Source organism: Pterocles gutturalis, unplaced genomic scaffold, assembly GCF_000699245.1.
Source record: "Pterocles gutturalis isolate BGI_N339 unplaced genomic scaffold, ASM69924v1 scaffold14695, whole genome shotgun sequence".
Classification (NCBI taxonomy): Eukaryota; Metazoa; Chordata; class Aves; order Pterocliformes; family Pteroclidae; genus Pterocles; species Pterocles gutturalis.
The window spans coordinates 13,219-24,269 of NW_010146072.1; the positions used below are offsets into that span (position 1 = coordinate 13,219).

Consider the following 11,051-nt stretch of genomic DNA (forward strand, 5'->3'; position numbering starts at 1 on the left):
CATTAAGTTCTACCACAGCTCTGGTTTCTCAGCTCGACTCACAGCTGATACATCGCTTTGGATAAGCACACAAGGAAATGCTCAGCTGTTGTTTAGTTCCTCTGAACAATACAATTCTTACGTAGCAGACACTGCAATACCAGCAATATTAAAATTGCATTAACACCATTACAAAATGTGTCTCTGAACACCAGAATCACAGTAATAGAGCTGCAGCACGGATCAGTTATTAACCCTTTTGCTTTTCGATAACCTCTCAAAAACACCTTCCGTGGTGTTGGACACTTTGCCCTTCCTTCCCTGTCCTCAGCCTTCTGCCTCCCTTTTGTTATATTATTATTATTATTAGCTATTATTCCGGAATCTTCATAGGTTCCTTGGGTTTTTCTTTTTTGCTTCCTTTGTTTTCATGCTCCATGCTGCTTTTTTCTTGTGTGCTTGTGTTCGGAGGACAAAGCTCTTGCAACGCTCTTTCAACAGCTTCTTGTTTTACTGGACCGCTTGAAGATGTTTTTGGCAAAGTCATCTGGAGCGCACACCATAAAGCGGTACGAGCCTTGCGTGTGGAGGCGGCCAACTCTCTAACGGCAGCTGCCAGAGCCAGAACATCTACAGGAGAAAAACACATCAGGGGTTAAACTAGTATACAAGCCTGGTAATATTAATGCACCTAAAAATTCTGTGGATTTGTTCAATCCATCACCAGTATGCAAAGTTTGCTCAAGAAACTTTTTTTTTTTTTTTTACTTTATAAGCTGAAAAGGCAGACTAGCAATACCACAACAAAAAAAGAAATTCAACTTGTTTAAAAACAAGTACGTTGTTACTTTTAGGAGAACTACTTATTGTTAGATAATATCATGGAACAGTCTTTACAGTTCTCTTTTAGTCAAGAGAATGTTTGAAAGTGTTTAAACTAGTAACAGAAAAACAGACAATAAAGATCTCTTAGAGACATTTAAAGTCTTAAACAGTGTCAGGTTCAGATTTACAAACTTTTTTTGTTGGAATTACAATAATTGCTGCACATTTCAAACCTGCCTATTTCACATGGCATATTTTCACAATTAAATCTTTGAAAAAAACCCTTTTAAAACTACCGAATTGGAAAGCAGTTACCTTTCTCATTACTATAACGTGGTGCTCCTTGTCTCTGGGGATGAGCAGCATTAATAATCTCATCCTTACGCCTCGCCTGCGTTACGTGAATGGCTTCCAGGTGCTGTTCCAGCGTAGAGGATATGTTACAGTGTACAGGGCTACCACGAAGCCTTTCCATTTTTCCTATTAATGTGAGCACCTGCCAGATGCAGTGAAACCACCAAAATCACAAAGTATTTCTAAGTCTCCATCAAACAAACAAACATAAAGGAAAAAGAAATGCAGGAATTATAGCTCAAGAAAGCTTACCCTGGCTTGTTCTCGCAGCTGGTCGACAATCAAACGATCCACTCGTGATGGGTTAGCAGGAAGTCGGGAGACAGGAGTGCTATTTGAGCTAGATATGCGCTTTCCTGGAAAGTTTCTTGCAAGGTCAGCCTCAGTCTGGAGGGGAAATAAATACAGTAAAAATCAGTACATTATTACAATCTATTTTTTTGGGGGTGGTTTAGATTTTCAAACACATTAGAAGTGTGCTTCCTATCTTTACTTCTGACTGAATTTACAGAAAAATGTTCACTGCATCTCTCAGATGTCACATAGTATGGTTACTAAGAAAAGAAACAGGGGATTGCATTGGCATAAATTCTATCTGAAGCACATCAGGATTAAGCCAGATTTAACACAAACTGGTATCGACTCTGAAAAAGTCATCAACACTGCTGGGCTGCCAAACTCCCCATTGAGAAAGGAACCGGTCAAACCACTCTACAATGCAGACAGGGACTAAACATCCCCAAAGCTATTTTTGGATAGGAATTTCTTACACTTGGAGAAAAAGAAAAAAAAAAAAAAAAAGAACTAGCACCTGATTCTCACTCTTGCTCCTCCTTCTTCAGTGTTCAATGGATTTAGGAGAGATTAGCTACCATGTTGCAGTTCAAGGCAAGGTTAAGTCCACATTCATACTATGCACGTTTGTACTGAAACTACATGCTGAAGTCCTTTTCTTTTTGCTTTACTGACACATCCGTATTATTTAGTCTCTGCCTTCATCTAAAATCCAATTACAAGAGCCACCTGACCCTGCTTGCATTCATCCCTGGAGGGGTTCAAGGCCAGGCTGGATAAGACTTTGAGCAACCTGGAGGTGTCCCTGCCCATGGCAGGGGGTTGGAACTGGATGGGCTTTAAGGTCCCTTCCAACCCAAACCGTTCTGTGATTCTATGATCTCAGCAGGCAGAGAGACATTCAGAAAAAAAATGGATGGAGAAAGGGTCATGAATTCATATACCACCACCAGGCATTGAGGAATTACAAACTAATAAGCAATTTGCAGTATTGATCTATACGTACATTTAGCACTGCAAGCAATTCCAAGCAGACAATTCATAGAACCTTTTTTAAATGAGTGATCCCTGGCAAAGTGAGATTTATAAAAAGATACAAGTAAGCTCTCTGTCACCACGAACTCCAAAGCAGCTGCAACGGACAGGTTTTTGAGAGCTGAAAGGGCAGACTGATTAGATAACAAAGAATTAAATGCAAGTCGTGCTGGGGGGAGTTTCTGTCTGCACTCTTCAGGAATTCATGGAGGGTGAGAATATCAAAAAGGTGAGAAAGTCAAAAGCAAGTCCCTTCCTACGTATACACATGCAGGTAAGCTATACATACGCTGGTAAGCTAAACAACACTGAAGCAAAGGCCTTGGCACTGTCCTGAGACAGTTCAGGCTGTTAGGATGGCAAAAACAGCTTCCAAGACTTTTAACCCATGCCAGCCAGCATTTTCCCCAACTGTACCTACAAACGGATTAACGCAGTCCAGGCACATTCCCACCAGGCAGTTGGGATGCAGTCATCCTTTTTGAGGAATAAGTGGTTTGGTGAGTGAGCCATGCTATGGACTGGGAACAGTTTATACTCCTAAATAAAGCCACCTGCGGGTGTAGTCTGTAATTACAAAAACCAAGGGCTGAGAAAGCCTCAGTAGATCACTAGGATAAGATTGGATCACTGAGAACGGATGGGATCAAATTCAGCAATTAAATCCCTTTGGTTATTAACACACCATGAAATGAGGATAAACAATTCTTCGTTTACGATGAAAACACACAAAAAGATATATACTATGAGATAAAACATGATTCAGTCTTCCTAAATTACTTAATTGACCCAAATTCTGCACAAGCAAGTTTGGAACAGCCTTCTTTGCCACAACAGAAAGCAAAAGAGTTTCTGAAAACACGACTCAGACACACTGGAGCAAGAATCATCATCATCCTTTCTCACTCAGAGAATTCCAAGAAGACTGGACGGGCAGAAAGGAGTCTTGTTTAAAGGCATCAGTGAGCAAACAATACAGGCAGTTGTATTTACACCTCCAAAAGTTTATTAGCAACGTCTCACAGGTGATACTGGAAAGAAAAAGGTGCTCTCCAGAGATCCAGTTTGGTCAGATGCCTGTCTCCTCCTCCAACAATCAGGAGTCTTTTCCAAGTGGAAGAAGCAGACAAGCACTCTGACAGCGTCTAATTAGGACCATGGATTATCGATAACCTACTTTCCAAGCCCTGGCATGGAGTTCAGAGATTTGACTCCTCTTGGAAAGCATCCCCTGCTCCATTTGAGCACAGTCTTCACTCCCAAGTGTATTATATTTACCAGTAGCATCATCCCCTCCCAGACATAATTCTTATTAAGAAAGTCTGAGGCAGGAAAGTGATTGTAACAAGAAGAGTATAAATTGAACCTTCCTTTGGGAGAAGTCACACCCTCTCAAACACTGCACGTTTTCTCTACAGCAGTGTATGGGGTGCCCAGGATTCTTCTCTTTTCTTTTTACTAAACCAAAGATTTAGTAAAATGAGAAACAAAAATAAGGGAATGACATCACTATGTCACTAATTGTAAAAAAAACCAAAACAAAACAAAAACAAAACACCCAACAAAACCAAAAAACACCACCCAAGTTTCTCTCCTTAAATGACTGTGCAGGGAAAAGGAGAGCCTGGGTTTACAATACTTGAGTTCAAGATTTAGCCAGAGAGAAGGAGTATGGGACAAGAAAAGGAGAGAGATCCATCTCAGCAAACTGTTCACAAGATGAACGTTTAGAGCACTAAGGTGCATAAAACACCAGCACTTTAAGAACCACCTGTGGTATAGTGAGGACCCTGTTATATCATGATATACGGTGGTGGTTCTAGAATCGTAACAAAGGCCTCCTAAATTAATAACCACAAGCTCATGATCTTTTATTGATCATAAAAATGAAAAACATCCAAGCTAAGAACAAAATTCAGTGCTTTGACATTGTTATCACATTTGTTGTAGCAAATATCGTAGGTTAATAGAGAGAAATGTGGTGTTAGCAGCCCTGGGGGGAAAGAGCCTCAGAAACTGAAGCTCAAAGCCACACGCAATTTAAAAGCAGCCGTGTCAAACAATACAAGCATTATATTCAAACTTGATGTTGTAGATGGTGTTCTAGGTGTTTAATGTGACAGCAGAATTTTTGTCTCCTGAAAAGGAGTGACAGCCCAGAGCATCTACTCTCTATAAATTGTTTCATGCGATCACCAACTCTGATCAAAAATTATCATCAGTTGCGTTTTACCTTTTTTCTCTCTTTCTCCCAAGCTCTCCACTGCTCATAACACTCCTCCAGTCGGATATGAAGCTCATTAGCAGGTCCGCTGCGATTTCGTGGAGGTCTGTACTTGTTAAATGGTGTTGGAAAGGCCAAGTATGGTGCAGCTATTTCCCCACAAAACAGGTCGTTGATGAAGGGATTCAAGTGGTTAAAGTCATCATAATGAAAAAGATCAATGAGTTCCGAGAATGGAAACGGTGATGGAAGAAAACTGAAATTGTTTGCTGATGAAAACACACGGTGATTAAATGGAGGAAAGCTGGGATTTTGCTTAAAGTCAGACATTAATGGGAAAGAACGAAGAAAAGAAGGGTTAATGAAATCTGACATGCTACCACCATTCTGTTCATGGTTTTTTTGGAAGATATTGAACTGCTGATGGTTTGGAGTTGTATACCCAAAATGAGGAATCCAATTCCTTCTGCCTCTTCTATCATCTTTATTACTATTTTCTTGTGTCTGTTTTTTTGGAAATCTGTGGTATTTTTCAGGGTCTTCACTTAGAGCATTCTGTTGTGTTAACCAGTCAGATGAAAAATTAATGGGGAATTTATGGTGTTGTCCCTCCTTATTAGTCAATGAATCATGCTGTGATCTTCCAACAGGTTTCATTTGCTTCTGATTTTCTGAGATAAAATGAGAAATTCCAAAATTATGAGAAACACCATTTGATATCTGTAACCTTCCGTCTTTCCTTGAAGGGAGGACAGGTAAGACCTGTGAGTAGTAAGAGGACTGTGTTATAGACTGATGGGTGGGAGAACCACCGGACATGGTTGAAACCCCTGAAGATGACTGCAGACTTGTTACCACTTGCTTTCCATACATGACATCCGATGCAGCTGCAGGACTTGTAATTTTCCCATCCAGCCACGTACGTCCATGGTACAACGAGTAACTCCCATTTTGCATAACTTTTTTTACAGATGAATCATATTCAGACACTTTATGAGAGCATTCTTTAGGACTAATAGGAATCTTACATTCATTATTATTATTAAAAGCATCCCCCAAAGTAAAGCTACGATGACCATTTTGCACATGGGTTTCCTGTAGTTTTTTGTTTGTCCCTCCAGAAAAATTATTTTCTTTAGGTGGTTGATTGAAAAAATATAGCGATGGATGAACAGATGACTGCAATTTATGAGCAGCTGTAAAGGTTTCATATCTTTTAGAAAACAAGTAGTTGTCCTGGGACACTTTATCCCAAGAGTTATCAACAGGCTGATTGGAAAGATCAGGGGAATACTTAGTTTGCTCTTGAGCATCACTTTTTAGAGCTTTGCCTCTTGCTCTTTCAGTTTTCCAATACTCTTTCCGAATGCTAGTGCCTTCTTTCATTCTGTTCCGAGAAGAAAAAGTGCTAAAACTGGAACTGATTTTTTCATAGTCTCCATTTAACCTCCTGTGATCATAACCGCACAACTGCTGATTATAGTCTCCATTTTGAAATGAAAACCTGTCTTGGTGAACTGTATTATTGTTTTGCAAAGAGGATTTTTCGGGGTAACTGTTCTTCAGAACACTATTGGGCTGAGTGCAAGGGCCAGATGGAGAAAGCCAAGACTCTATGAAATGAAGATCTTCCAAACCTCTGTGTAACATCTCCACATCGTGAGACTTTTGCAAGTGCTCCCGATTCTGTGTGCTCATCAGATTTGAAAAATCCTTACTTTCAAGAGAATGCTTAGATGAGAGCCCTGAGAATTCCCCATTGCTTCCAAGATCAGGTGCCCACATAGGTGGAAACAATCTTGAAAGAGAATTCCTGTAACAAAGTTAAACAAACCTCTTATAATAATTGAAAACATTTCTTACATTAAAACAGTTCACGTCTCATGGTTACACCTCCACACACACATTTCCCCTGTTACATTCTTGGCTAAACACATACAGCTCTCCTCCAAAATACAAGGGAAGGGAAAAAATATTCCCACTGCAGTTGAGTAAATGCTATGTGAAATCTGACTACCAATGCTGATCTCTAATGGTTTTAATATTTATATTCAGAACTGCAGAGTTTATTTGGACTTAAATATTTTAGATTCAACTGTATTCAGTCAACTCCCTGCAGGTTAAAATGTGATTTATTTTTTTTTTCCCCCATATGCTGTAGGCTGATGGAAGACTTTAGAAAAATTCGCATTTCTAACAGTTTGTTGCCTTTTTCTTTACTGGCAATTGAAGTAAAGAAAAACATCTCTACGTTTCAAGGTGATTTATAAGACCTTCATTACTCAACTCTGTGAAATAATTCAAAATGTGTATCATATCTGCATGACAGAAGGATGTAAAAAACCAATATGGAACATTTAAGAACTTTCAGAGCACACTTACCAATCTGTAACTGGTTCTGGCTTGCTTGGCTCCTCTAAAATACTTGACACTAGCCCAAACATATCAGGGCCATTGCCAGAATAAGAAAGATTTATTGGTGCCCTGCAAAAAAAAAAAAAAAAATCCAAATAAAAGTCTCTTTCTCCTAAACAAAACAGGTAAAAGGAAAAGTAAAACATTAAAACTTTAATTTATTTTAGCAGCATTTGCTAAGTGTTCTGAATTTATTGTATTCTCGGCATCCATATAAAGAAATCTCTCCTGCATTCATGAATTCTAAAGCCTAAATGAAGCAGAACAGTTTTCCTAACTTCTTGCTTCAACAGAGACTTCTCAAGCTGTTATGTGAAGAGACAGGAGCAGCAAAAGATTTTCCTCTTTTCAACCAACATAACTATTTTATAGATGTTTCTTCAAATCTTGACTGCCTCCTTTAGAGGGTAAATATGATCAACCTTCTCAAAATCTTGAGGACTCTAGTTTATCTATGTCCATAATTCAAGAAGTATTATTTAATGTAAAAAAAAAGAGTTATGTTTAAGTTGAACCACTTCTGAATCCCCTTTTAGAAAGGAGTTGGTCAAAACTTATTCCTGGTAAATATCAAAGGTGTTCAACCATCACTACTCTCACACAAGTCTGACTTTTACTTCAGGGGCAAAATTAAATTTTTACAGAGTTGTCTGTAATGACACCTAACACTTACTCAAAAGTTAATTAAAACATAACACTGTTAAGATCTCTTTTCCTCTAACAGTCACTGTTTCACTTCAATCAATTTCACTCATCATCCTGTTCTCATTCAGCTGATTCATTTCAGTGTCCCTGAAGATCTCTCATCCTTCCCTGCTGTCAGCTTATCCAAACAACTACATCTTCTGCTAACCCTGCCACGTAACCACTCATGCTGATTTTGCAGATTACTGAAGATTGTAAAACCTAGGATAAACTGTTAAGACTGTCACCTTGTTAATCTCTTGCCACAGTGAAAATTACCTGCTTATGCCTTCCCTGCTTTTACAACCTCACCACGTTTTGACTTCTAACTACCTCTATTATTTACATCATGACCTTTCAGTCTCCTCTGGAAGGAATCTGGTCTATGTGATTTTGTTGAGGATATACATAAATGTAAAGATTCTTGAAAATATCTTACGAACTGATATTTAATAACCGGACCTCTTCTGTGTCTTTGCCAGGTGGTTTGGGGGTTTTTTGGTGTGTTTTTGTGTGTTGTGGTTTTGGTGTTTGGTTGTTTTGTTTTAAAGGAGGACTATTTACTTCCAATTTCTGCAACCAACTGGAGACTGTAGACAAAAGCTTGCATCTAGATGATGATTTGCAGCAAGGGAGAGACCAGAGTCAATTTACAATGAGGCATGGAAATTAAAAATAAAATTACTGGCCATTTTAGATCTGCAGATGGGATAGCAGGAAGCTGGCTGGACTACAAAAGGAAAAAAAAAAAACTAGGAAAGAATAAGCACAGAACAGCAGCAAGTCTAAAACCACCCAAAGAAATTATACAGACTAGACAGAAGTGAGATGAAATGTTCAGCTCTTCCTTCTGGTACATACAGCATAAAACCTACAATTGCTTTAGGGGAATATAAAAACAAAGATTCCTTTTCCATAACCACACACACCTTCAGCCTGCAGCCTCACTGCCCTTCTCTGTACCTTTAATAATTTCACTGCATTATTAAGACTGGATGATCACAAGTGCCTGCAACAGTCAAGACTTGGGCAGAGCGGATTTCTCCAGGGGAATAAAAATGCTTTGTGATTCAAGTAACAAAGACCTTTTGCATTCATCCAGCACCCAAAAATCAATTTTATATTTTAAAAAAATGTAAGTTGAGTGCATTATATTAAGGGCACAATAAGACAGCAGGCAGGCATATTTTCAAGAGTGACTGTATGCTTATTTATTCTTTCAGCAGCAGAGATACCACTTACACTTGACCTGTGTCTAACGCTTGCTGCATTGTTCATGTTCCAGGAAATACTCCACATTATCAAGCAGGATTATTATGAGCAATGGCACTGAGGGATGGAAGGCACGGAAGGAGAGTGGTTTTTTCTCTCAAGGAGTTTTCAATTACATATGGCAGTTTCCCATTTCATTCCCTAAATGCGGTGTTCTTTCCAAATTTTAAAATATTTTATATATAAGCACACATATCTATAGATACACAGACCCCCTACCTTTTTTTTTTTTTTACAATCTTTATAATAACTATAATACAGCAAAGAAAATTATTGAGTTTCTAGTTATCCCATAAACTCCTCCTAAAAAGCTCCAGAATCCCATTAGTTCTGCTCCAGAACAATTTCAGTGCTCCTGAACACCACCATAATTAGACCAAGAAGGCTCATACCGTTTCTTTGTGCAGTCTTGAAAAGAAGCTTTTGAGCCAATATCCTCTCCACATGCTGACCAGTCACTATACAGACGGGAAGATTCTAGCGGAGGTGGAGTACTAGTAATCGCTCCTAATAACGGGGAAAATAACTGAGTGTCCATTTTTTCTTTCGTGCTATTTACCTATGTTGAAAAGAGCAGAAAACATTTTTAACATTAGATGTTTACATAAATGAGCAGTAAAGGTAACAAAGTAAACCCTTCCTTTCATCTCTTGAGCTAAGTAATTTTTCAGGAAAATGAAGTGTAGCTACAACAAAGGGATACAGTCTAAAACTTGTTCCCTCCCCTGCCTTAAAGTCTTACAAATCTGACAAATGTATGGATCTTCCAAAAATAAATAATAAAAATTACTTACTAGACAATAATAGGAATTCTCTACAGATTTCACATCGTAGGTGTTTGCGTGTCAAGTTCACAAGCTCAGAATCTTCTAGCCTATATGACTGGAAATGCACATGTCACAGGTATACGTATCCCTTCTGAGAAAAAAAAAAAAAAAAAAAACAAACCAAAGGGAAGAGCAATTATCCCTGCTATATCCCTGAAAACACAAAATATTCCAGCAATCTGCCCACGGTAAGCAGGAAGGGACATCTGTAAACTTCACAGAGCAAAAGGTGGATAAGAAAAATAATCTCTCTTCAAGTACTGAGACAGAAAAGTCTATTATAGATCAATGACTGAATAACCATTAATTTAGTCAAAGGATAAATAACTGGAGAACTAAGTAACATGGGGAACTGCACCCGACGGGGTATCTCAGCTAGGAATTGCCGCCACAGATCCTGTGATTGATGAAGGTTTGCACAAAATATCAGAAACCTATCTGAGTTGGAAGGGACCTCTGGGGTCATCTAGCCTAACTCCCTGTTCAGAGCAGACCCATTTAGAACTTGTCCACTTGAGTTTTGAGATCCCAGCACCTCCTCTCGGGGCAAATTTTTCTACTATCTAACTGCTGTCCTGGTTTAGAAAAAAAAAAGTCTTGAAAATAGTCTGGAGCACCCTCCCTATATGGGGATGGGTTCAATCCTCAGAAGTAGAGACATCTAGTCAAGATGGAGTTCTGCAGTTCTGAAAGTAACATTTGGGAGACTTTAAAAAAAAAAAAAAGACCAAACCAACCAAACCCTCCAAAACCCCCAACATTAACAAAAAAAATCCACCGCCCCCAAAGCCCACATGTATCAGTAGCTGCAAGAGGCCATGGGGTCGGATGCAGACCAGAGCTGCCTGTAGCACCCAGCCCTGTGCTTTACACCTTCCCAAGGTGGCCAGTAACCAACAAAATTGTCCTAAGAACAGTTAGCAGCATCTGTTCCCACCCAATCAGAGCATAAACCAAAACACCAGTACCTCAGTTTAAAAGAATCTGTTGAGGGGATTTCCTATTTCAAGACATATTTCATTGAAGATGCAGCCTTTCAGTTTCTTTGAGTAATTCAACCCATCTTCCTGAAATGATTTCTGAATTTGTTTTGTGTTCTTGGAAAAAAAAAGGTCAGTAGGCCAACACAAAAAATATTTTTT

At 38.9% G+C, this 11,051-nt stretch overlaps 1 protein-coding gene across 1 annotated transcript; it reads right to left on the reverse strand.

Annotated features, from left to right (window-relative positions):
• Window positions 1–352: 352 nt before the first annotated feature.
• On the reverse strand, window positions 353–9,620 carry LOC104470616 (uncharacterized protein C17orf104 homolog). The gene is made up of 6 exons (XM_010085603.1): window positions 9,475–9,620; window positions 7,094–7,195; window positions 4,721–6,524; window positions 1,411–1,545; window positions 1,120–1,300; window positions 353–609 (listed from the first exon to the last, which is right to left on the reverse strand). Exons 1-6 carry the CDS (start codon window positions 9,618–9,620, stop codon window positions 353–355), a joined length of 2,625 nt encoding a protein of 874 aa, XP_010083905.1.
• Window positions 9,621–11,051: the final 1,431 nt, after the last annotated feature.